Source organism: Carcharodon carcharias, chromosome 15 (genome assembly GCF_017639515.1).
Source record: "Carcharodon carcharias isolate sCarCar2 chromosome 15, sCarCar2.pri, whole genome shotgun sequence".
NCBI classification, from domain to species: Eukaryota; Metazoa; Chordata; class Chondrichthyes; order Lamniformes; family Lamnidae; genus Carcharodon; species Carcharodon carcharias.
Genome location: NC_054481.1, coordinates 96,404,453 through 96,432,328, shown reverse-complemented (window position 1 = coordinate 96,432,328; position 27,876 = coordinate 96,404,453). Strand labels below are relative to the sequence as shown.

At 40.4% G+C, this 27,876-nt stretch overlaps 1 protein-coding gene across 1 annotated transcript in view; it reads left to right on the top strand.

Annotated features, from left to right (window-relative positions):
* The first annotated feature begins 1,292 nt into the window (after window positions 1-1,292).
* The window catches only part of exosc10 (exosome component 10), a 56,271-nt gene continuing 29,687 nt past the window's right edge, over window positions 1,293-27,876 (top strand). Inside the window, exons 1-11 of the mRNA XM_041206389.1 lie at window positions 1,293-1,430; window positions 4,631-4,767; window positions 6,332-6,455; window positions 6,986-7,090; window positions 7,317-7,479; window positions 12,819-12,927; window positions 13,294-13,369; window positions 13,901-14,011; window positions 17,043-17,186; window positions 19,716-19,906; window positions 26,715-26,871. Coding sequence (XP_041062323.1) covers window positions 1,332-1,430; window positions 4,631-4,767; window positions 6,332-6,455; window positions 6,986-7,090; window positions 7,317-7,479; window positions 12,819-12,927; window positions 13,294-13,369; window positions 13,901-14,011; window positions 17,043-17,186; window positions 19,716-19,906; window positions 26,715-26,871 — 1,416 coding nt within the window. The 5' untranslated portion in view covers window positions 1,293-1,331. The remainder of the gene's footprint in view (window positions 1,431-4,630; window positions 4,768-6,331; window positions 6,456-6,985; window positions 7,091-7,316; window positions 7,480-12,818; window positions 12,928-13,293; window positions 13,370-13,900; window positions 14,012-17,042; window positions 17,187-19,715; window positions 19,907-26,714; window positions 26,872-27,876) is intronic.

Genomic DNA, 27,876 nt, shown 5'->3' with positions numbered 1-27,876 from the left:
GAGCTTGAGAGAGGTGGTGGTAAGGTAGAGCTGGGTGTCATTAGCTTACATGTGAAAACTAACATTGTGCTTTTGGTTGATGTCACCAAGCATTTCTGCATCAATATTTCTTGATGGTGATTTTCAGGCTCCAGCTTAGTGTCATGGTAGCACATCAAAAATGATGTCAATCTGAGTCAATACTAGTGCAATTATGAATGGAGTTAGTCTGTGGATATGAGAGCCATATGATGATGGAATGATGGTCACATTTCTTCGTCTCATCATTCCCTTCTCAAAGAGCAAGGTTTCAAGCACTAGAAAAGTCAAAATGCTTACAGAAATTAAATTACAATTTGTTTTTCTATGTACACATTACTGTGGGGCAACAATTAATATATTTTATTCCCACCTTTAGTAAGGTTATTTCAGTAATAACTATCTAATTCTCAAGTCGAGGCTTCCCTTAACATCCTTGTGTTAGATTCAGATCACACTCAAGAGAAAATGATCCATATATGTGTAATAGTATACCAGAATTGAAGACTTTACATGGGTGGTGAATGCAGTTATATTTGGGCCTTTTACATCTGGGTACTGAACTTAAATTTAATCCTCTATGAAATACACTTGGGAAGTCTTTTAACTACATCTGTTGTGGAGATAGGCCCACATTAAACTTCCTATGATTCAGTATTAATTGGCATTGAATTGATCACCTGCTTCAGCGGTCTGGGTTAACTATCACTGGTATGACAGGAGATGTTCTTTTGAAGATGGGGTAATCTAGAAAAGCCTGGTGCTGGCATTTAATGGAAAGCACTCCTTTCATCTCAGAGAAGTTTTCCTTTATTGTCCATTTAAAAGATTTATAATCTATGTTTACCTATCGAACTAAAGTTTTTTTAGATATAGGTAAGCAGCGTCATCAATTTAAATTAAATTGGAATAATCTCAGTATTTTACACTTTGTTGAATTAACTGGGGATGAGATGGAATCTCATCTAAAGAGGGCACCTCCAACACTGCAGTACTCCTTCAGTACTGTACTAGAAGAGTGACCACAGATGCTAAGGCAAATCTGTGCAAAGAGTGAGATACAGTGCTCTGGGTGTCAGCCTCAGCTTTGTGGAATCTGCTGCAATCTGAAAATGCCTCTGCAGCGGCCGCCACTGGGAGTTTCGGGACACTGAGAAAAACACCACGTACCGCTCCAAGACAGCGCAGCAAGCAGCGTGCCCCAGCCACCACGTGACTCCCTCTGATACCACGTGGTGCTCTCAGCCCGGGACCGCCCCTGCCGCCGGGTGTGGGACTCCCCAACTCTCGCGAGAATTTTGTCGGTTTGCAAGATGGCGGCGCGGAGGAGTTCGGTGGAGGATCGGGGACCAGGGGAGCGGTCGGGTGGCTGCCCCATCCCCGGTTTCAGCGACGCTGATAGCTTTGTGAAGGTTGGTGCTGTGCTTTACTGAGCGGCGGGCCCCCCCCCCCCCCCCGGGGTGATGCCGCACCCCACCCCTGGGCACCGGCTGGGCCCAGCCCAACCACAGACGGTGGAGGGGGTGGTATCACTGGATTGAGGCAGGAACAGGAGCCCTGGCTCATCCCCCAACCACAGTGCAGTCCCTGCCCTCTATTCCCCGGCTTTCCTTCATATGCTGTTCAACATGGAAGGACACTGAATCATCAGGGTGCGGTAGGTGGGAATCAGCAGTTGATCAGACCTAATGCAATGAGACTTCGTGGGGTCCAGAGTTAGTGTTGAGAACTCCCAGGGCTGCTCCCTCCTGACTATATATCACTGTGCCATCACCTCTGGTGGATCTGTCCTGCCGTGGGAGGAGAGGCTTTACTTGCCATTGAGGGAATGCAGCAAATGTTCACCTGATTCCTGGGATGACAGGATTGTCGTATGAGGAGAGATTGGGCCAACAAGGCCTGTATTCACTGGAGTTTAGAAGAATGAGAGAGGACCTCTTGAAACGTGTAAAATTCTGACAGGACTGGATGCAGGGATGGTTTCTTCTGTTAGGGGAGGTCTAGAACAAGGGGTCACTATCTCAGAATACAGGGTAGGCCATTTAGGACTGAAATGAGGAGAAACTTCTTACCTCAGAGGGTGGTGACCCTGTGGAATTCTCTGCCACGGAGGGCTGAGGAGGCCAAATCACTGAATATATTTAAGAAATAAATAGAGGGACTTCTAGGCACTAAAGGCATCAAGGGGTATGGGGAGAGAGTGGGTGTATGACTTTGAGATAAAGGATCAGCCATGATCATATTGAATGGCAGAGCAGGCTCAAAGAGCCAAATGATCTACTCCTATTTTCTGTTTCTGTACGTGAGGATGGTGATGGAGGATATATATAAACAGAAAATACTCAGCAGATCAGGTAGCAGCTGTGGGAAGCAAAGGTGACATTTTTGGTAGTGCTGGCAAAGGGTCGCAGACCCAAAACGTTAACTCTCTTTCTCTCTCCACATATGCTGCCTGATCTGAGTATTTGCAGAATTTTCTGTTTATATTCAGATTTGCAGCATCTATAGTATTTTACCTTTTGTAATGATGATGGAGTAGTTTGGGATGGTGGCTGATATGTCCGATCTTATGGGTGTGACTGTCAGGTCGTTGCTTGACTAGTCAGTGGGAGAATGCTTGGACTTTGGCACAAGTCCCAGATGCTCATCAGAAGACCTTATTGGTCAACTGTGCCTAGATCTAAGTTGAGTGATTTATCCTTATTTAAATTCTCAGCACTTGGACATTGATGGTAAGAATGGATTTATTGCCCACTGCAAGTTGTCGTGGGAAAGTAGTGTTGGACATTCTGCTTGAACTACTGTTTTTTTTATATTGACTTGATACAGTAAATGGCAGAACCCTTAAGTGCATCGACAGGCAGAGGGATCTGGGTGTACAGGTCCACAGGTCACTGAAAGTGGCAACGCAGGTGGATATGGTAGTCAGGAAGGCATATGGCATGCTTGCCTTCATCAGCAGGGGTATTGAGTATAAAAGCTGGGAAGTCATGCTGCACCTGTATAGAACCTTGGTTAGGCCACACTTGGAATATTGCGTACAGTTCTGGTCGCCACATTACCAGAAGGATATGGAGGCATTGGAGAGGGTGCAGAGGAGGTTTACCATGATGCTGCCCGGTCTGGAGGTTATTAGCTATGAGGAGAGGTTGGAGAAACTCGGATTGTTCTTACTAGAGTGACGGAGATTGAGGGGCGACTTGATAGAAGTCTACAAGATTATGAGTGGCGTGGACAGAGTAGATGGTCAGAAGCTTTTTCCCAGGGTGGAAGAGTCAATTACTAGGGGACATAAACTTAAGGTGAGAGGAGAAAACTATAGAGGAGATGTGCAGGGCAAGTTTTTTACGCAGAGGGTAGTGAGTGTCTGGAATTTGCTGCCAGAGGAGGTGGTGGAAGCAGGTACGATAGTGGTGTTTAAGAGGCAGCTTGACAAATATATGAATAGGATGGGAATAGAGGGATATGGACCCTGAAAGTGCAAAATGTTTTAGATCAGGCAATATGATAGGTGCAGGCTTGGAGGGCCGAAGGGCTGTACTTTTCTTTGTTCTACAACTGAGCTTGCTGGGTTAGTTCAGAGGACAGTTAAGAGGCAACCACATTATTGTGGAACTGAAGTCACATATCGGCCACACTGGGCAAACACAGCAGGTTTCCTTCCTTAATGGACATTAATAAACCAGTTTTTTTAAAAACAATCCAACCACTTGTGATCACTTTACTAAACCAGTTTTTATTTCCAGATTTTTAAAACTGAATTCAAATTCACAAATTGACATGGTGTCACTTGGACACTGGATTATTATTCCATGTCTCGGGATTACTAGTCCAATATATGGCAATAGTTTCAAACTCTGTTAATGTTCTGCTGCCAGTTTAGTAGTAATCTTGGCACTGAGTAGAAAGTTGTGGAACCAACCTCGATCTGGGTCTTCAGAATATCATTCAGGCTGGCACTCCAGTGCAGTACTGAAGGCATCCTGCATTGTTGGAGGTGGTTTACTTGAGGTGAGCTGTTAAAGCAAAGACCAACAAGATGGTTTCAGTGCTTGAAATATTTAGATGTGTTATTTTAAGAGCAGCAGACATGCCTTCCTCAAACAACACCATAAACAGATTAACTGGTGATTTATTTCATTACAGTTTGCAGGATCTTACTGCAGTTAGAATTGCTACCACATTTTGCTTATAAAGTTATTCATTGCATATAAATTTCTTTGGAACATTTTGTGATAAAATGTAAGATACTATATAAATGCAAATTCTATAATAGGTGTGAATGTAAAAACACAGTTGGTTCTCAAATTATATCTCAAATATTTTATGTCAGTATTGTAATTGTTTACAGCTTAGAAATAATGTGCAGAACAGTGCATTGAGATTTCCAGCACTTCATTTATTTTCCATTTACTGCTAAAGGCTATTGATTTCTTTTGAATTTATGGTCAACCTCTTTTCACCAGATCAGTCTAATTGATAGCTTCTAGCTGAAACTACTTTGAATCTATTCTGCTTGATTTTTAACATTCTGGGCTACCAGACTGCAATGTGGTTTAGGAAAGAAATATTTAATCAGGCACTGTATTTCCTTTTCTGTCCTTTTGTGCAGCATGTTTTGGGAACAGTGGTTTCAGCCACAAAAGCTTCCAATGGACTTCCTCAACCTGGTGATGAGTTTGATTTTTATCGGAGTTTCCCTGGATTTCAGGCATTCTGTGATACACAAGCTGATCAACTCCTGAGCTGGTGAGAAATTATATGACAGAAACGTTTTCTTTAATCGAGTGAACAAATGTGTACTTTTAGCTCCCAAGGTGGCTTTGTGGATAATACCACCACTTAGTATGATATCAGGTATGGAAGGTTCTAGATTTATTCCCAAGTTTAATATTGAGCTCGCTGACACAGGCACACTCCACAGTTGCCTTCTGTAAAATTGTGTCTGTGGCTGTCAGTGACTGAGATAAGGAGGAATTTCTTCATTGAGAGTGTTGTGACCTTTGGAATTCTCTACCCCAGAGTGCTATGGCTGTTGGATCATTAAATGTTTTCGAGGTTGAGATTGAAATATTTTGAACTGTACGGGGGTCAGGTGGAGTTGAGGCCAAAGATCAGCCAAGATCTTATTGATTGGTGGAGGAGCCTTGAGGGGCCATATGGCCTACCCTTTATGAGGGCAGGAACTGGGGTTCCCTCTGATGACCTGCAGTTTAGTCATCTGCTAATGCTCATTTCTCTGTATAGATTTTTACGTGAAGAATGCCTTTTAGGGAGTGATGCTGGATGGTTGCTGGCAAGCTTGGCTTGGAACAGTGAGGGAATAGGAATGTGGTTGGGGGAGAAGGATTTCCCCCACCCCCATCACTTATTTTCATGCTTCTTTATGTGCTTGCTGCTCTTCAGATTTGGACGTGCTTATTAATTGGGATGCCAGAGCCAACATCCAAAATGGGTAGGCTTGCTTGCAACCTATTTCTGGATTGAAGTGAGATGAGGCTTCATCAAAGGTACCTCATCTATTACGTGGTTAAAAATATTCTGGATTAATAAGCATGTCTCTGGGCAGCAGCTCATAACCCCCAGAGGTGCACTTTTTCGAGCAAACTAGATCTGTTCCTGTTACATTTATAAAGCTATTTTGGAGCAAAGAGAGGGCTTTAATATAAGCTTCCCCCTCTCGTGGCTTATAACCACGCAAAGGTTATAAAAATGACAGCTGTCCGTTCAAACTGTTATAAGGTGTGATGTAACATTGTATTAACACTAGTGGAGGGAGTGACCAGGGTAAAGCTACTGTAGATGTCAATATTTTTGCTAATTTATTATGAATGAATGTATTTCATGCTCCACCCATCATGTTATCATTAGTGTTTTACTGTATAACTATTACATTCATACACCATTGAGCCCTTTACTTATAAACTTGAACTAATTTTTGTAAGTCTTGAAATGTCATTCGGACTTCAGTGAAGTGTGATGGTGTGCTTGTAATATGTTCGAATTATGACAATCCGAACTGTGGAAAATGCCCAGTAGTACAGTTACTGATCCTATCCTTCCAAGCTTATGTCAGGAGAGACAGAACCATATTATGCTAAGATGAAGTCTGGTGGTAGCCATGACGGATACAACTTTAGGTGATAAGTTTAGTATCACACAAGAAATGTCACAATATTAAAACAAGCTTTTTTCCAATAGGGTTTTGATATCAGTGCCCTGAATAAGCCTAGTGATCACACTGCTCTGGATGAGCTCATCGTACTGACTTAACACAATAGCTTATTAATTTAAAAAAAAATTAATTTTGCAGCATGAGTCAGCTTATGCAGTACCACAGCTGTCGAAGTCACATCAAAGGCCGCCACAAGGTGACAGAGCTGGAAGACAAATTTGACTTATTGGTGGATGCAAACGATGTCATTCTAGAGCAAGTAGTACGTATGACAAATCTGTTTCTGTACCTCATGTTTACATTAACATTTCTGCTGTCTCAAGCCCAGCAAATTGGATGAATGTGCAGAACAAGCATTTAATTTAACAGAAGTGACGTACAAAATACAGCTGGGAATATAAGTGAATACTTTAGTTTTTCATGTCTGATGGGGAACAGGGAATTGACACTAACAATAAGCAATCAACAAAAAATATAATTTCTAACTCGCTCATTAACTTTTTAACCATGTTTTTGAAATTGTACTCGTCAAAGTGTTTTTATGCTAGTGTAATTTTGTTTGCTTTTAATTACCAAATTGCAGGGTTTTCCTGAGTTCAATATTTATATAGAAAGAAAGGAGAGATCATAGTAAGCAACACCTAGGATTTGGAATACATTTGTTACAGATTTACTCAGACAGCAAAGCGAGCATTTAAGGTTTTTTATGACTGACATACCACTGAAGATTTTTATCTTATAGATATTCGTGTCACATGAATATACCTGATGGCTTGCATTCATTTATTGTAGGGTATTTTGTTGGATGAAGCTTCAGGTGTGAACAAAAACCAGCAGCCAGTTCTTCCAGAAGGACTTCAGCCGCCAAAAACCATCATCTCCAGCTGGAACCGCAAGGTAAGTTCTGATTGATTTCTGAATGGTCTATGTTGTTCATAGGTTAAAAATTTATAGGCATTAAGTGCATGGCGAATGGATTTGAATTAGCACAGAGATTCGGGCAGGAACCAACTTGCAATCAAATTTGTTTTCGGCCCTAATTAAATAAAACAATGGGTTATGTAAAGGCGCAGGTCACTAGTGGAAAACAGCTGCTAATGTTTTCAATCGGTTTTCTTTTCAGAATACCGAAACAAAAAGATCAAAGTCCGAAACGTTCCGTCTGTTTCATGCTAAAAACATCCCACGTCCTCAGATGAAGTTCAAGGAGAAGGTCGACAACTCTAATACTCCTTTCGTACCAAAACTCTTCACAAAACCCAATGCCCTAAAACCACTCCCTGAAGGTATGACCTAGGAAGTTACAAACCTTTCAAGGAACTAGCTGCTGTAAATGAGGTTTGACTGAGGACTGTTTGACAGTGCATTTTTCAGCTGCAATTTTTTAAAAAGTAAATTCATAAATCAAGCTTATTTGGTGTCATTGAATTACTGCATAAATTTTAGAATAGCATGTTGTTAGAGTTCTAATTCCAGAAATTATTGAAATCAAAATTCAGAAGACAAATAGGTCAGTAAAGTATGTACAGTCTATCATTCCTAAAGAAATAGTCTACGGAATTTCTGTTGAAAAGTTGTGGCCTCAAGTTTCGTATTTTTAATTTTCTACTTATCTGATACGTTTTGACAGTGTTACCACTGGCAGCCCACTTGCTCCTATTCTTTTGCTGCAATATTCTCTTCACACTTTGATTTGAAGCATTCTTATATTGGGTGCTTTGGGTGACATTTTTCTGCTTCTCTGGGCAGAACCTCGTGCACACAAGAACACAAGAAATAGGTGCAGGAGTAGACCATATGGCCCATTGAGCATGTTCTGTCATTCAATATGGTCATGGCTGATCTTGGGCTTCAGCACCACTTTCTTGCCCACACCCTGAGAGATCAAAAATTTGGCTATCCCAGCCTTAAATGTATTCATTCCAAAGATTCACAACCCTTTGAGTGAAATAATTTCTCCTCATCTGAGTCCAAAATGATCAGTCCCCTTATCCTGAGACTGTCCCCTCTTGTTTTTGATTCCCTGACCAGTGGAAACAATCTCTCAGCGTCTACCCTGTATAGTACCTTCAGAATCTTGTATGTTTCAATGAGATCACCTCTCGTTCTTCTAAATCCCGGAGAATATAGTCCCAGTTTACTCAGCCTCTCATCATAGGACAGCCCTTTTATTTCCGAGAACCAATTTGTTGAGTCTCCAATGCAAGTATACCCTTCCTTAAATATAAAGAGCAAAATTGCGTACAGTATTTCAAATGTGATCTCACCAATGCCCTGTGCAATTGTAGCAACACTTCTTTATTCCTGTACTCCAGTCCTCTTGCAATAAAGACCAACATGCTATTTGCCTTCCTAATTACCTGTATGCTAACTTCATGCGTTCCTTGTATGAGCACATTCAAGTCTGTCTGAACATCAACATTTACCAGTTTCACACCGTTCAAAAATATTCTGCTTGTCTATTCTTATGGCCAACATCATTAATTTCACACTTCCCCACATTATTATCCATCTGCTATCTTGTTGCTCACTCACTCAACCTGTCTATATCTCTGCAGCCTTTCTGTGTCTCCCCACAGCTTACCTTTCCACCTAGCTTTGTATCACCAGCAAATTTAGACATATTATTTTCAATCTCTTCATCTAAGTCATTAATGTAGGTGGTAAATATCTGAGGCCCCAGCACTGATCTTTGCACACTCTTCCAACTTGAAAATACTCCATTTAAGCTCACCCTTTGCTTCCTGTCCATTGACCATATCTGTGCTAATATATTACCCCCAACTCAATGGGCTCTTATGTTGCCTGCTAACCTTTTGTGTGGTGCCTTATCAAATGCCCTTTGAAAATCCAAGTATACTACATCTACTGGTTCCCCTTTATCTACCCTAGTAGCTGCATCCTCAAAAAACTCTAATAAACTTTCAAAAAGTGCTTACCTTTTGTAAAACCATGTTGTCTTGTTCTATTCATACTATAAGTATGCAAGTGCATTGTTAAAACTTCCTTAATAGTGGATTCCAGCACTTTCCCAATGATAATGTCAGGCTAACTGGCCTGTAGTTCCCTGTTTTCTCTCTCCCTCCTTTCTTGATGCTTCCTTGCAACAATAGGTTCAGGCTTGCACTGCTCTGCAGCTGGCAGTTGTCATCAAGAACCACAACTTGCATCTAGGTAGTGACTTTGGCATACAAAAGACCCCAAGGCAGTTTACTGAGTAGTAGTATGAGGAACACAATACCAAACTAAGGGAGAGAATTTAGGAGGTGTTTAAGATTTGGGGGAAAAAATAGAAGGTTTTTATAGTAAGAGAAAAGTGTAAAGGAGCAACAGGGTTTAGGAAATTCTGGAGAGAATGGCCTAGGTGACCAAATTGCTGAGTTTCTAGAATATTGTTGGAGCTGCACTCATCCAGGCAAGTGGAGAATTCTCCTGACTTGTATCCTGCAGAAGGTTGCGATGCTTTGGGGAGCTGGGGGAAGAGTCACTCACTGCAGAATACCCAGCCTCTGACCTGCTCTTGTAGCCACAAAATTTGTGACTGCACCAATTAAGTTTCTGGTCAATGATGACGCACCCTACTATGTTGCTGGTGGGAGATTTGATGATTGTACTGCCTTAAATGTCAGATGGTTAGAAATTCTTGTTGGAGATCATCATTGCCTGACAAATGTGTGATGAAAGTGTTAGTTGTTCATTATCAGCCCAAGCCTGGATGTTGTTCAAGACATGCCTGCAGGTATGGACTGCTTTATAACCTGCATTATTACGAATGCATATAATGCTATCATCAGCAAACATCCTCCCTCAACGAACTAGCTGAAGGTAGTTTGGTCCAGGAGACTGCTCCAATGAACACCAGCAGTGATATCCTGGGACTGAGATGAATGGCCTCCAACAATCACAAATATCTTTCTTTATCCTAAGTAAGAGCCTAGCCAGGGGGAATTTTTCCCTGATCTCATTGACTTCAACTCTACTAGGGCTCTCTAGCATCACCCTCAGTGAACTGATGCCTTGATATTGAGGGCAGTCATGTTCACCTTGCCTATGGAATGCAGCCCTTTAGTCCATGTTTGGATGAAGGCTGTTATGAGGTCTGGAGCTGAGTAGTCCTGTTGGAACTCAAAATGAGCATCTGTGAGCAACTATAGCTGTGTAAGTGCTGCTGCTTAGCATTCTTAGTGGCACCTTCCATCACTTTGTCACCGATCGATAGGAGACTGATGGGACAATAATTGACTCGATGGATTTGTCCTTTTTTTTGTGGACAGGAAATTCTTGGGCAATTTTCCACTTTTTCAGGTAGATGACAGTGTTGTAGCTGTACTAGAGCAGTTTGGCTCGAGACTTGGTTAGTTCCAGAACGCAGTTGCGGACAGGATGTTGTCAGTACCCATAGTGGTTGCTGTATCCAGTGCACTCTGCCGTTTCTTCATATTGTGTGGAGTTAATCGAATTGGCTGAAGATTGTGTTCTGCGATGGACCTTCGGAGGATGCCAGGATGGATCATTTACTCAGCTCTTCTGGCTGAAAATAATTGTAAATGCTCCATTTTGATTTTATTAACCTATAGGTCTCTGTACCTCCAGCGGTTTTTAATTTGAGATATTGTATTTTCAGGTATTTTGTATTGCTGGCAAGATCCCTATTTTGAGAGCTGAATCTGGCCAGCAGGTCCCCATGTGATTAGATCTGCAGGTTTTATAACTGATTTGTAAATCACAGTATGAGGCTGAAATGGCAGACAGTATTGTCTAGCAAAACTCAGCTGTGTTGTCTACTAATAAAGGAATCATACTGTTAACACATTTTGAAAATTGGCTGAAAAGCTACAAATGTGAAAACTTGGCTTCCACCTCCCTCGAGCAGCTCCTGGGAACTAATCATTGGCCCGATCTGCAAGTGATCTGTTTCCTTTGGATCTTAACTGTCCAGAACTTGGCCTTCGCTATACCTGTATCATTTTACTGACATGCTTCCAATGGCAGCTTCAATTTTGGCAGCATAACAGTGTAAATGATGTTCTGCTAGAATCTGTTTACAGTGTGATGATTCGTCTCAAGTGATGATTTCTCCCTGTGCCACTAGCAACAAACCAGCAATGTAGTTCCCTATATAAAAGCAAAGAACTGCGGATGCTGGAAATCCAAAACAAAAACAGAAACAGAAATACCTGGAAAAACTCAGCAGGTCTGGCAGCATCAGCGGAAAAGAGCACAGTTGACGTTTCGAGTCCTCATGACCGTTCAACAGAACTAAGTAAAAATAGGAAAGGGGTGAAATATAAGCTGATTTAAGGGGTGGGGGGGTGTTGTTGGGTCAAGCAGCCAGTAATAGGTGGAGATAACCAAAAGATGTCGCAGACAAAAGGACAAAGAGGTGTTGAAGGTGGTGATATTATCTAAAGGAATGTGCTAATTAAGAGTAGGAAGCAGGACAGACAAGGTGCAGATAGCTCTAGTGGGGGTGGGGTGAAGGAATACTAAAAGCGCTAAAAGATAGAGATAAACAATGGGTGGAAATACACTTAAAAATAATGGAAATAGGTGGGAAAAGAAAAATCTATATAAATTATTGGAAAAAACAAAAAGGAGGGGGAAGAAACGGAAAGGGGGTGGAAATGGAGGAGAGAGTTCAAGATCTAAAATTGTTGAACTCAATATTCAGTCCGGAAGGCTGTAAAGTGCATAGTCAGAAGATGAGGTGCAGTTCCTCCAGTTTGCAACCTCCCTGTCGCTTGCATTTCAACACTCCACCCTGCTCTCATGCGCACATGTCTGTCCTTGGCTTGCTGCATTGTTCCAGTGAAGCTCAACGCAAACTGGAGGAACAGCACCTCATCTTCCGACTAGGCGTTTTACAGCCTTCCGGACTGAATATTGAGCTCAACAATTTTAGATCTTGAACTCTCGCTTCCATCCCCACCCCCTTTCTGTTTCTTCCCCCTCCTTTTTGTTTTTTCCAATAATTTATATAGATTTTTCTTTTCCCACCTATTTCCATTATTTTTAAATGTATTTCCACCCATTGTTTATCTCTACCTTTTAGCGCTTTAAGTATTCCTTCACCCCACCCCCACTAGAGCTATCTGTACCTTGTCTGTCCTGCTTTCTATTCTTAATTAGCACATTCCTTTAGATAATATCACCACCTTCAACACCTCTTTGTCCTTTTGTCTGTGACATCTTTTGGTTATCTCCACCTATTACTGGCTGATTGTCCCAACAACCACCCCACCCCTTAAATAAGCTTATATTTCACCCCTTTCCTATTTTTATTTAGTTCTGTTGAAGGGTCGTGAGGACTCGAAACGTCAACTGTGCTCTTCTCCGCTAATACTGCCAGACCTGCTGAGTTTTTCCAGTATTTCTGTTTCTGTTTTTGTTATGTAGTTCCTTATGTTGATGATCTGCTCAGGCATCCCACTGATGCTGGAGACCACTTGCAGCCAGGAAATCAAGATTACTCATGCAGTTGCTTTATTGGTATCAATGGTGCTTTGAATTCTATCTTGCAATGTAAATGTGGCAAATTTAGAGCACTGAAGCCTCATGCATTATAATATATTTGCTTTACGCTGTCAATGAGATCATTTGACCACTCTTCTTTCTGGGTTGATAGTGTTTTTAAACAGGCGAAGTCGAATGGAACGCCCAGAGGATCTTGATGTACCAGCTGCATTGGCTGACTTCATTCATCAGCAGAGAACACAACAAAATGAACAGAACATGTGAGTGATGATTTAGAGTGCACCTTTGTGACTCGAACATTGACATTTCTGACATGAAGAATTTTGCTCTTTCTCTCACATCGCCATCAATTTTGAACCAGTCCTGTCCATGATGGTGTAGTGAAATGATTAAAGGCAATGATCAACCAGTAACTCTAAGCTATATATGTGCCCACTAGAAATTATGCTGAATTGGCATGCATAGCACATGTTACGTGTAAGGAAAATGGACCAAAGGCAGACAAGTGGTCAGCAAAAAAAAATTAATTTTCTCCCCCACACATTGGGAATAACTGAAGTTTCTGCTATTCTTATTGGACTTCATGCCTTAAGAGTTTATCAATTTGTGTTCCTCTGCCTTTGCAGGTTTGCACATCCATATCAGTATGAGCTGAATCACTTCGAACCATCAGAGTCTGTACTTGCCAAAACAGAGCCACAGGTCAGTGATGGAAGTGTGGGAAAGTTGAGCATTGAATATCTATTGCATCTTGCACCCTTGGGGTAGTTTGAAGGGGGTGATGCAAGTGGAGTTTAAATTCAGAAGTGGCAAGTGCACTGAAAGCTACCAGAGATCATCTTGTATACTTGTTTGCAGGAATATTTTAGCAGCTCACTTAACTGTGAAATGAGGTGGTGGGTGAGATTAAAGAGGAGCAAACTTGAGAAGTAATGGATGTAAAACAAAAGTTTAAACAGCATACCATTATCATTTATGTAGTTCTCATTTCCAAAGCTTGACTTGGTATGGATGTGTAAGGAGGTCAACGTGCTGTCTTCTAAGTCACAAAAGGTGCATGGCCTGTTGAACCTGGGAAGAACACAGAAGAATATTGTACCCTCATAATCATTCCCTCCAGAAAATAGTGAACACAAAAATCAGTGAAAACTGCAAGTAATTTCCAATGAGGCAAACTGGAACTTTAACATGGTGTGAGTGCTGAACTAATATTTGCCCTTTCATCCTATATAGATGTACAAACCTCTGTCTGAGACTAACTTTCACTTAATCACAACCTTTGAAGAACTGGTGGAACTGAATGAAAAACTCTCAAAGTGTAAAGAATTTGCAGTGGATTTGGAGGTAAGAATAAACAATGAGCTGCTACATTCACTTATTAAAATTGTCAAAACCTGGAGCATTTCCTCCAGGACTTGGAGACTGTTGCTGTTTACTCATTTTAAAATCTGAAAGAAGAGATTGGACATCACAGTTAAAATACATCATCAGGTTTAAATTTTCAGTTCAATTTTAATAATTTCTTCAGATTGTGATGTTTCTAATTCATCTTTACATCATTGTCACAGAAATGCTTCATTTTTGTGACACCTTTTAGCTTGGTGGTGGTAACTTTAATTTACTCAATAATATCAGGAAGTTAAAACCAGCTGTGTTCAAAATGATACCTCTAACTTAACTTGTGATAATATTTTCCTTGCTATTTGATTTTGCTTTAGGGAAGAGCCAGATAAATACTTCAAACAAAAATGCGTGTGAATTGTTCGGTTATGCGCATGACTGCCAATTTCATTTGAAGTTTGCTTATAGTTATTAAAATTCATGAAGACCCTGTAACTGTTCTGGGGATAATGAATTAGCTGTGGCTGTTTAAATTGGAGAATCAGTCTGCAATCTCAGAGACCAGTTCGACAAGACAACTCTCGTTATTAGGTAGAATTATGTAGACATATATTTTTCATTTTATCTTTATTTATTTACGGGATGTGGACATCGTTTATTGCCCTCGTGGTACAACTAAATAGCTTGCTAGACCTTGTTAGAAGCCAATTAAGAGTTTGCCACAGTGGCCTGTGTCTGGATTCACATAGACCAGATCTGGAGTGGCATATAGACCAAAACAGGTAAGGAGAGCAGGTTTCCTTCTCTAAAGCATATTGGTGAACCGGATTGGATTTTACAGCAATCTGCTGATTTCAATGTCACCATTATTGATACTAGTTTTTTTTTCAATCCTATTTTATTAGATTCCCCAATTGTGCCCCATACACCCAATTATAAACTATTTAGCCAGCCATTTACTATTTCACTTGTTTTGTGGGGGCAGTAAAGTTTTAACATCTGCTGTAATTATGTTCCATTATATTACTGCTTTTTATTTATTCATTCATTGGATTGTTGAAGTCTGCCATGAGGTTTAGAATTGTGATTGTCTGATGCTCTCAGAAGATGCTGCATTCCAGGAGGCAAATTATAGATTTATTAGCTGAAGAAAGGCTTTCAGTTCATTGTTCTGGACACACTGTCAAAACTTATCTAGATATCAAAGCAGTGAAGATGCTCTCGAGGCCATAGCGAGCCAAGACTGCCCTTGGAGAGTGCTCTAAAGTATCTAAGTGGAACCATCAGGAGTTAAGAAGGGGAGGGAAGAAAGATATAGCTATTTTGTTTTAAAAATTTCAATAATGCCCTTGCTACAGTTACACAACTCTCTGCTGTTGGGAAGGGGAGAGTACTTTTAGCTATATAGTGGTCTGCTTGTGCTCCATGTAATGCACAATTAGACCATTATTTAGCTAAATTTGCTCTCTCTGTCTCAGCAGCAGAGAGTTTGTGTAACACTGCAGCAAAGGCATTACTAAAGTTTCTAAAGCTTGTGCTCCATTTAATGCACAATTAGACCACTATTTAGCTAAATTTTCTCTCTCTGTCTCAGCAGCAAAGAGTTTGTGTAACACTGCAGCAAAGGCATTACTAAAGTTTCTAAAGCAGAATTAAGGGCAAATGCACTGGCTGGATTGGTACTGAGCTTTAAAGGTTAGATTTAACTTAAAATTAACTAGAAGGCCTAAGTGCCCCTGGACTGGGCTAGGAGAAAAATCAGCCAGGTTGCCACTATTGACCTTTATTTAATAACTGCCTCCTTCCTTTTGTAAAATGTTCATATTATTGATTCCGAGTCATAATGAGATTGTTTTCCATTGGGACGTTTCCTACAACAGAATAACCTGTCAACATTTACTGCCTAGGACTTCCAATGAGTTTGAATACTTTGTGTATTTCCTTAAATATATAATTTGCATGCCTCAAAGGAATTGGAAACCTGTTTTAAAGCCATAAAAGTAACCCTTCATTGTATTTGAAATATTTACATTTTAAAACAATATTGTAGTAATGTAGGAGAATGAGTGCATGAGCTTTGTTGAATCATTCCAACTGACAGATTTATATATTTCCAAACTGTTCACATTAATTTAACTTTGATATATTGTTAAGAACAATGTTTAGCTTTAAGTTTAATTTATATTTTGCATTTGGGTGTTAAGAAAGGTGAAACCTGGTTTTAGTTTCATTTAGAGATTTTTTTGAGCTTGGTGCCGAGGTTTTACAACTCCTGAGTTGAAAATTTGGATTCCTAAGCGGTTACTAGTTTAGCGAAGTTAAAAAAAGGTAGAAAAAATGTGTGCCTAGCAACAGGGGTCCACAGAAAGACAGGGAAACAGAAGGGCAGCCAGTTAATATGTGTATACCAGACTGTGTTGGCAGAAGGCTTAATCTCTCTAATAAGGAATCCTGCTGAGGAACTGAGTTTAGGGAACTCATGTTTGCTCTGAAGTTGAAGGAATAGTGAGTTTATATTGCAGTTTTTGGGCGTCTTGGGGAGAGATGTAAGCTGAAGAAAAGCATCTAGTGAAGGCTTAGCAGTCCATTGGAAAAAAACTGTTTGAAACTGAGCTAACCCAAGGAAGACACCTTGGTGTTGAGACAGTAGTAAATCTTTACTGAGGTTTTGTCTCTGTAAGGGTTTCGGGGATAAAAGAAATATTGAGTTTAAATCATTTTCTGGTATCTGTATTGAAATCTTTCTGACCTTTTTGCCTAGCATAGTATAATTCATTTTTTTCTTGTTTAATAAACGTTTCATTCTTTGTTAACAGTATACTGGCAGACTCTTGTGAATGTGTTCAGTAACTGACCACTACGATTTCTTAAAAAAAACAAAGTTAGGATCTATCAAGCCAGATTTCAGTCTGGGATATGATTTGTCCAGCATTAACATCAGCTAGATCATAACAATATGAAGGAGGTAAAGCCAGATGCAGTGATGCATTATAGGTTAATTAAAACCAATGTATTGTTAATTTTCTTCCACCAGCACCATTCATACCGGAGTTTCCTGGGATTAACCTGTTTAATGCAGCTATCAACCAGAGAAGAGGATTTTGTTATCGATACACTTGAACTGCGCAGCGAAATGTACATTCTGAATGAAGTCTTCACTGATCCCTCCATTGTTAAGGTCAGCTCAGTGAATCCAGCTCCATTCTATTCCTCTGACTGGACATATCCATCTTCCTTCCACTCATGCTCCATCATTCAGCCACCTGCACTATGAAATTTTTTTTTTAATTCTTAAACTTTTTTGATTTACTCTTCCGCTACCACTCCAAAAGTCTGATCAAAATTTAATCTTGTTGATTGTGTCCTTGGTCATCTTACCTAACTTCTCTTTCCTACTCCCTGGTGTCAGCTTCACCCTCTGCAAGGTATTTGGTGCATTTTGTTCCATTCTGCTGCAATTTTTCAGAAAGATGACTAAGATTCCTAATTACAGTTTTGTTCCTCTGCTTATTAAAACCAGCAAGAATCTAGTAGCATAGAACAAATTTTCTCAAAGTGGGAAAGAAAGGGGAAGAAACAACAACTGCATGTCTATTCTTATTCACATCAATAACTATAATGTTGAATTAACTAGCAACAAGTTCAGAAAATCCATTGCCTGATGCCCATAATCTTCCCAAAGGCCATCAGTCAGGAATCATTGATATCTATTAATCCTTTGCAAATGGTCTCATTTTTAGATTATATCCCCTAGTCCTAGACTTCCTAACCAGATGACGTAGTTTCTCTCCATCTACCCCATCTATTCTTCTTAATACCTTAAAAAATTTGATCAAATCACACCTTAACCTTCTAAACTACAAGGGATATAATCTCTCATCATAATTTAGCCTATGGAGTCCAGGTATCACTCTGGTAAGCCTATGTTCCATTCCCTCCAAAGCTAGTGCATCTTTCCTAAAATGTGGTGCTCAAGAATTGCTCTCAGTGCTCCAGGTACGATCTAAGCAGGGTTTGTATAGCTGAATCATGACATCCACCTCCCTTTCCTCTAAATATAACGGTTGACATTCCGTTAGCCTTTTTGATTATTTTCTGTACCTATTCATGGCATTTTAATGATCTGTGTACTTGGACCTCAAGTTTCTATGGACCACCCCTCTTTCCAGCTTTTCACCATTTAGAAAGTACCCTGTTTTATCGTTTTTAGTTCCAAGGTGGATGACCTTGCATTTACCTACATTGAAATCCATCTGCCACGGTTTTGTACGTTCACTTAATCTATCAATAACTCATTGTAATGTTATGCTTTAATCTACACTGATTACAATTATGTATGTCTTTGTGTCATTGGCAAATTTGGATATGTGGCTTTCTATCTGACTACTTTAGTCACACCTTCAAAGTATTGAATCAAGTTTGTCAGGCAAGATCTACCCTTTACAGATCCAAACCAAAACATCTATTGGATGTTAGTAAAAACAGTAACTACTTTATAGTTTCCAGGTTACAATCAAAGTGACTACTGTCTCAACCCCACCCACTGTAGTAGTTATGACACCCATAAGACATTTAAATGGTCATTTGGTACAACAGCTTTTGGCAGTAATTAGCCTGTTAACAGTAGCATGCTCTAAGCATCAGTGTTAGTCATTTTAAAAACAATGAGAAAGGTCTTCATTAGATAGAGGATCCATGTTAGAAATGGGTGATATATACATCATAAACCACCCAGTTGTATGAGGCTTAAGGTAGGTCATGAGTAATTTATTTTGCATAAATGGGTTCTGGCCATTTCTGGTTCTGTATCTTGCACATGGTTTGGTTACTATATTTTTAACTAAATTGAATTTAGTTGCTCTTTGATAAGATTAAGGCCAGTTTACCAATGAATGGGAGTCAATGGAGTGAGGTTACTGCTGAGATTATGCCTAGCAGTCTGCAATGAGTGGGGAAAAATGATAAACAGGTGGGGGTGTATCTTGTACAAAACAAGTTAAACCATTTTTGCCCTTATAGCTTGGAAATGCAGATATTTCACTGGTCCTGTGCAGTCCACTCATAATTTAAAGTCGTACAATTCAAAATTTCTGTTAATTCATTATTTGTAACAAATTTCTGCTTTGTATCATTGATTTTGCTTAATCCATTTTTTTGATGCAAAATTTACTCTCCTATCAGGAGTAGATTGTAGATGATTAAACCATTTTGTCTGTCTTGGTGATTTGCTTGTCACCTGATTTGTGGACTGGGTCATATTAATATTAGTGATGAATTAAGGAACCGAATTAACATCCACTATTGATAAAACTGATCGCTGAAGTGTCAGTGTAATGACCATATTTGATCTTAGTTATCAGGTTCCAGATAGGGCAACCTGGCCTGAAGCATTGTTTTGGTTAACATAGCTCAATCTTTAATGGAACATTTTAAAATGTGGACAGGAAGCTGTTTATTACTCCTTGCATTGCTTGATATTTCAAAGAAGCATTAATGGTGTAAAGCTGTCAAGTGAAATTCCTGTTGGTAATTTCACAAGAAAAAGCAAAATTCCATCTTGCACTGTATCACTTTTTTGCTAAATTCATTGATGGGGGGAGAGTTTTCCTCCTCAAATAATTTGTGGACAAACTACAAGTGGTTCAGGAGACACTCTTGTACAGCTAATGATTCTGGTTGTTGAAGTGATATCAATCTGTTTGTGTAGGTTTTTCATGGCGCAGACTCAGATGTTGAATGGTTGCAGAGAGATTTAGGACTGTATGTCGTCAATATGTTTGACACACACCAAGCTGCACGCATTCTCAACCTGGGACGGCATTCTCTGGATTACCTGTTGAAGCAGTACTGTGATGTGCAGGCTGATAAACGATACCAGCTGGCCGATTGGAGAATACGGTAAGAGATTTTGTATACACACTCTTCTGAAAATATGCAAGCCAAGACATAATAAAGTTAAATAATCTATTGGGAGTGAGTTTAGATTTAAAGATAGTCATATGTGGAGTTGACTTTGGGCATTCATAGTTGTGGTCTACATAAAATAACCAGTGTTATTGTGCATGTACGTCTTTTTATCCTATGAGAAACATTTCAGTGTATAAAACATTCTGTGGTCATTAATAATTTCACTACTTCCAGCACAATTTCTTGCAGTGATTTATTGATGTAAACTCTATGTACAGTGCTGATCAGAATAAAACAGTAGAAATGCAAGGAATAGTGTTTAGTTGGGAACAAGATGTTAATCATTATTTTTGTTGCTGTTAGCCTCCTTTCTCAGTGACCTAAGTATGTGTGCATCATTGACATCAGAAGTCAAAAAGGAATAAGACATTACTGTATGTGGAAAAGATTGAACTGAAAGGGGGATGATTCTGAAAAGACCATGGAATATGTGGGAGAGAAGGAATTATACTAAAACAACTGATGGAAGAATGTATGAATTGGAAAGAAGCCTTACCAAAGGCTCAGGATTAAGCAAGATAAATTGATCTCTTCCCAGTCATGTGTCTTGGTCAGAGGAGGTGTGAACCCATGTGCCTCCTTCAATCCCTTTGCAGTCCTACAAATAGCACTATAGCATAGAGCTCCCATTTTTAATTTTATTGTTTTCCACCCCTAATTTCCTCCCTAGTCCTGAAAACACTCATTGCGTTCATGTATACCAGGGGCACTGCACTCTCTTTAGAGCACCTGATCATTCTAGTCCAAGCAGTCAGTGTTACTGTACTGATTGATAATTGGGAGCTGAACCCACTTAAGTTCCCATCTGCTGTCCATATGCCTACTCTTTCCAGGAAGAGACCATGGCAGATTTCTACTTGTACTATTCCCATTGACACGATGGTGCTGAGTTCTGTTGAATTAGCTATTACCAGTTATGAACCTATGAAGTAAGAGCAGGACTGGGTCATTTGGCCCCTCGAGCCTGCTCCATCATTCAATAATATCATGGCTGATCTGGTTGTGACTTCAAATCTTCGTTTTGCCTACCCCTGATAACCTTTGACCCCCCTTGTTAGTCAAGAATCTATCCACCTCTGAATATTTTTAAGGCAATGACCCTGCCTCCATCATTTTCTAGGGAAGAGAGTTCCAAAGACTCACGACTCTGAGAGAAAAGATTTCTTCGCATCTCCGTCTTAAATAGGAGACGCCTTATTTTTAAATAGTGTCCCCAATAGTGTTTTCCACAAGGAGGGAGACGAGAAGGAAGCATCCTTTCAGTATCTACCTGTCCAGTCCCCTCAGGATCTTTGCTTCAAAAAGATCACCTCTCAGTGTTCTAAACTCCAGTGGATACAGGCCCAGCCTTCCAACCTTTCCTCATAAGCTAACTCCCCCACCCCAGCTTTCAGCCGAGTGAACCTTTTCTGAACTGTTTCTAATGCACTTCTATCCTGTCTTAAATAAGGAGACCAAAACTGTGCCCAGTACTCCAGATGTGGTCTCACCAACACCCCGTACAATTGGAGCAAAACATCTCTACTTTTATATTTCTTCCCCCTTGAAATAAACCTCAACATTCCATTTGTCTTCCTAATCACTCGCTGTACCTGCATACAAATGTTATGTGATTCATGTACCAAGGCACCCAGATTCCTTTGTACCTCAGAGTTCTGCCATCTGTCTCTATTTAAATAATGTGGTGCTTTTCTATTCTTCCTGCCAAGTGGACAAGTTCACATTTTCCCACATTATATTCTATCTGCTAAATTTTTGCCTACTCACTTAACCTATCTATATCCCTTTGTGGACTCCTTATGTCCCCTATGTTTTTGTCATCAACAAATTTAGCAACAATGCATTCAGTCACTTCATCCAAGTCATTGTTATAAATTGTAAATAGTTGAGGCCCCAGCTCTGATCCCTGTGTCACTCTACCCATCACGTCTCGCCAACCCAAAAATGACCCATATATGCCCACTCTGTTTCCTGTTAGCTAACAAATCCTCCATCCATGCTAATATGTTACCCCTACACCATAAGCTCTTATTTTGCACAGTAATCTTTGATGTGGCACCTTGTTAGATACCTTCTTGAAGTCTAAGTACAATATATATGCAGGTTCCCTTTATCCGCGTTACCTGTGTTTTTTACTCATTCATGGGATGTGGGTATCGCTGACTAGACCGGAATTTATTGCCCATCCCTAATTGCCCTTGAGAAGGTGGTGGTGGTGAGCTGCTTCCTTGAACCGCTGCAGTTTAGATACACCCACAGTGATGTTAGGGAGGGAGTTTCAGGATTTTGAACCAGCGACAGTGAAGGAATGGCGATATATTTCCAAGTCAGGATGGTGAGTGGTTTGGAGGGGAACTCCCAGGTGGTGGTGTGCCCATATATCTGCTGCCCTTGTCCTTCTAGATGGTAGTGGTTGTGGGTTTGGAAAGTGTTGCCTAAGGAGGCTTGGTGAGTTCCTGCTGTGCAACTTGTAGATGGTACGCACTGTTGCCACTGTGCAATAGTGGAGGGAGTGAATGTTTGTTGATGGGGGTACCAATCAAGCGGGCTGCTTTGTCCTGGATGGACACTGAGCTTCTTGAGTGTTGTTGGAGCTGCACTCATCAAGGCAAGTAGAGAGTATTCAAAACACTCCTGACATGTTACTTGTAGACGGTGGAAAGGTTTTGGGGAGTCAGGAGCTGAGTTACTCACTGCAGGATTCCTAGCCTGTGACCTGTTCTTGTAGCCACAGTATTTATATGGCTAGTCCAGTTCAGTTTCTGGCTAATGGTAACCCCCAGGATGTTGATAGTGAGGGATTCAGCGATGGCAATGCCATTGAATGTCAAGGGCGATGCTTAGGTTCTCTCTTGTTAGAGATGGTTATTGCCTGGCACTTCTGTGGCACGAATGTTATTTGCCACTTGTCAGCCCAAGCCTGGAAATTGTCCAGGTCTTGCTGCTTTTGAACATGGACTGCTTCTGGACAAGGACTGCTTCAGTATCTGAGGAGTTGAGAATGGTGCTGAACATTGTGCAATCTTCAGTGTATGTCCCCACTTCTGACCTTATGGATGGAAGGAAGATCGTTGATGAAGCAGTTGAAGATGTTTGGGTCTAGGACACTACCCAGAGGAACTCCTGCAGTAATGTCCTGGAACTGAGATGATTGACCTCCAATAACCATCTTCCTTTGTGCTAGGTATGATTCCAGCCAGCGGAAAGTTTTCCCCCAATTCCCATTGACTCCAGTTTTGAGAGGGCTCCTTGATTCCACGCTCAATCAAATGCTGCATTGATGTCAAGTGCAGTCACTCTCACCTCATTACTTCCTCAAAGAACTCTACTAAATTAGTCAAACATGATACCCCTTTCTCAAAACCATGTTGACTGCCTGATTGCATTGAGATTTTCTAAGTGCCCCACTGTAACCTCCTTAATGATAGATTCCAGCAATTCCCCTGTGACAGATGTTAAGCTAACTGGCCTGTAGTTTCCTGCTTTCTGTTTCCCTCCTTTCTTGAATAGAGGAATCACATTTGCTACTTTCCAATCTGCTGGAACCTTTCCAGAATCTAGGAAATTTTGGCAAATTGAAACCAATGCATCTACCATCTCAGCAGCCACTTCTTTTAAGACTCTCGGATGACTTCCATCAGGACTTGGAGACTTGTCGGCTTTTAGTTCTAATAATTTTCTTTGTACCTTTTGCCTGATGATTGTGATTGCTTTAAGTCCTCCCTCCCTTTCATTTCCTGATTCATAATTATTTCTGGGATGATACTTCTATCTTTACAGTGAAGACAGAGACAAAATATCTGTTCAATTCATCCACCATTTCCTTATTTTCCATTATTAATTCCCCATTCTCACTCTCTAGAGGACTGACACTCACTTCACTTACAATTTTCCTTTTAGAATACCTGTAGAAACTTTTATTGTTTTTATATTTCTACTTAGCTTCTTCTTGTACTCTAATTTCTCCATCCTTATTGATCTTTTGATCATTCTTTGCTGTTCTTTATATTCTGTCCAATCTTCTGACCTGCCACCTGTCATTGTGGAATTATATGCTTTTTCATTCAGTTTGATACTATCTTTAACTTCCTCAGTTATCCATGGGTGGTGCACCCTTCCCTTAGAGCTTTTCTTTCTAACTGGAATGTATCTTTTCTGAGTATTCTGAAATAATTCCTTGAATGCCTGCCACTGCATCTCTATTGACCTCCCCTTTATCCTAATTTCCCAGTTCACTTTAACCACTCTATCTTCATGTCCTCATAATTAGCCTTATTTAAGTTTAAAACACTAGTCTCAGATACACTCTTCTCTCCCTCAAATTGAATGTGCAATTTAATCATATTATGGTCACTGCTACTTAGGGATGCCTCTCAGTATGAGGTCATTAATTAATCCTGTCTCATTGCACTTTACGAGATCTAATATAGCCTGCTCTCTGGTGCGAGGACGTGCTGCTCTAAGAAACTATCCTGAAAACACTCCATGAACTCATCATCCAGACTACCTTTGCAAATCTGATTTGTCCAATCTATATGTAGATTAAAATCACTCTTGATTATCGCTATACCTTTCTCACAAGCCCCCATTATTTCTTCCTGTACACTCCGCCCTACAGTGTGGTTACTGTTAGGGGGCCTATAAACCACTCCCAAAAGTGACTTCTTACTTTTACCATTTCTCATCTCTGCCCAAAGTGATTCTACATCTTGATCTCCAGAACTAAGATCATCTCTTTTTATTGTACCAATGTTATAAGTTTTTTAATGAGTCTGAGCCAAAGCTCCTCAAGCCCAAACTGCAGACATATTTGCCTTGGATTATACCAGCACCCAGGAGCGCTCGTACTCTGCAGTTGTAATACGTAACCTACCCTGCCATCTTTATTATGTTAATTAATTCATTTTTCTTAATTTATAATTAATAAACCCTGTCACTTCCAAAAACCTTCACTACAGCTAGTAAACCTTACTACATCTAACAAAACTTACAGTTACTGTTACATGAGTTTTGGAGATAAACAAGGAAAATATTCGCCAACCAATCATTTATCAGTTTTCCTTTGATGTCACACTTGATCTCTCAGAACACAGTCACTACACTCTGGAGCCACACACTGGACTGGATTGATTAGCTCTCCTAAGTGCTGCTGACTGCCTTTGGGCCTGCTTTTTGTCTGCTGTTCTAGGTGCTGCTGAACACATCCAGATCCTCTTTTCGCCCACTTAACCTAGTGCTGTTGTTGACTGCCTCCAAGTCCCCTTTTTGCCTGTTCTTCTAGGTGCTGCTGACTGACCCTCCTTTCACGCACTCTTCTAGGTGGCGCTTGCTGTTGTTACGACCAGGATGGGAGGAGTGCACACTACTCTGTGGGCCGTACCATTAATTTAAATGTTTAATTTTCTCACCAAAATGGCCAATTGTGTACCTATACCTCTAATGCCCAGAAGAAAAGAGACTTTGACCAGGCTTCTTTCAAAAAGCTCACAATGATTAATTTATTTTATAACAAAATTTCTTTTAACTAGTTGCATGTCATGGTAAACACATAATTGTAATCGGGAAGTATAACTATCTATCTCTTCCTAAAGAATTTCCCCAGCACACAGCCAGACCCACACACAGACAAAGGACAAACAGATAAAGTTTCTCTGCAGAGATGGGCTTTGGAGGATGGGCGTTATGAAGGATGAAGCCTGTAGGGTCTCGATGCTGTCAACCTGGGGTTCTCTCAGTGCTGTCGACTTGGATGCCTGGACGTTCTCATCTCTGGTCTCAGCTTTGCAGACCCAAATACATACTGGTCACACTCAGATGAGGGTTCTCTGGCTAGAGGTTGATAGCCACACACAATTTTAGGCAAGGTAGAGACAGGGAGCTAGTCAAGGTAGCCTTCTTTCCTCAGCTTGCTCTCTAACAAGACTGCCTTCCAAACAAGCAGGTTCACAACTTAAGATTTTTTCCTTTGCTCTGTGATTGCCTTTTTGTCTCCCAGCTTTTAATTAATTGAAGTACTTTGCAGCTCAACAAACAACTCCTTCTCAAGTACTATATAAGTCAGGTGATTTCTTGGAAGAGGCTTGCTTGTTAACAGTTCCAAGGTAAATTTATGACCTTTTAAGAAAAATCCCAGATTAGCATCCAGATCATGCCATGACCTTCCATTTTGGGAAAGAAAAGCTCTGTCTTCAGAGAGATGATTCTAACACTGTCTCCAGGCTCTCTTTTTGCCCACTCTTCATTAACGTAACACATAGAAATAACGCTGGCATTCATCCATCATAAGCTAGGATTTTTGTATGTTGGTGCATATATTTTTCTGGATTTTCCCCGTAGCCATGTATTTTAATAGAATTAACTATTAGCATTTTTCTTCAACTAATTGCTGCAGCTCGATTTTGCTAATTTAGTTTGGAGTACTGATGTAGTTGCTGCTGATGGGTGGTATGAAATCTCAACAGTTGCCCACAGGTAAACTGTTCAGTGGATTACTGAATGTTCATCATCAATAGTTTGTTTTTTCCCCTCTGTTCCTGCCCGCTTGAGCGCACTGAGGTCGGTTGTTTTCCCTCATTTGCCTCGTTACCATTAAGGTTTGCTGCCTCAGCATAAGAATAGCAATCAAACATGAGACCTTCACAATCGGCGTGCACCACAAAGTACAACAACCCATTTAGCTATTGGTGTGCTTAGAGATGTTAGCTTTTGTTTTACAGCTTTCTAACTTCTCCATTTACAGACCATTGCCTAATGAGATGTTGCATTACGCTCAAGAAGACACCCACTACTTGCTGTACATTTATGACAAGATGAAGAACCAATTATGGGAACAGGGGAATGAACAGGCAAATCTCGTTCAAATGGTGTGTCAGAAGAGCAGAGATATCTGTCTTAAGGTAGGTTAAAACTGGCTAAATGAAAGGGATGTCCCTTCGTGCCATTTTAGAAGCACATGAAAAAAATCTGAATTAATAGAAATTCAGGGAGTAAAAATTCCTGTTTGCACTGCACTGTACTTCAGAATAATTAGTTCTATATTAATCACTTTAGGACATTCACGTGCATGTTATTATGTGTTTTTACAAGTCTTTCTTTCGGTGCATTTCATGCAAATAGAACACACAGCCGCTGTGTACATCTTAAAAATTCTTTCTCTGATTAGATTTCTTTAGGTTTTAAATGGTGGATTAATACCACTGCCCATGAACTGCTGCACATGCGATCCTGGGGGGGGCACTGACATCCCTACACACCTGCTCAAAATGTTTTGGGTTAATGGTGTTTTATTACTTCACCATTGAAAACAATGCACTGCTCCATTTTTCTTGTGTGTTGATGGTAGGAATTTATTTCTGGGTACTGTCACGGTGAAGATAGTTCTCTGGTAAATATCCGATATGGGTGTTCCTGATCTAAGGTGGAGCAATGAGTATTGGCATGTTATTTTAATTTTTCGGGGCAGCACAGGCAAAGCTAGCCCTGTTCAAGTCCAAGGCCCATGCAGGTGCTTCCCAGCTTTCCCTCTTTCCCTATAAGAGGTATTGGCTCTTGCTCCACAGTTCTCATGATGGCATGGTTGATATCACTGCCTCAGTTTGAAAATTGGTCGATGTAAATCCCGGCCCACCTCTTTGTTTTATACACTGGTCCTCCAGTGCACAGAACCACCACTCCTGCTCCTGCAGGACTGAGATTTTGTAGGAGAAACCTTGGATTTTGACTATTTGAACTCATCCTTCACTAAAGAGAGGGAGTTATGAGTTAAACTAAGCAAGTATTTACTACATCTGAAGCATTTATTATATAAAACTACAGCCTCTTTTTGTAAAAAGAGGGATCTTGCACTTAAAACTCTGTGACCATAAGTGCCTTCAAAGATATTCCCAATTACTACAAACAAC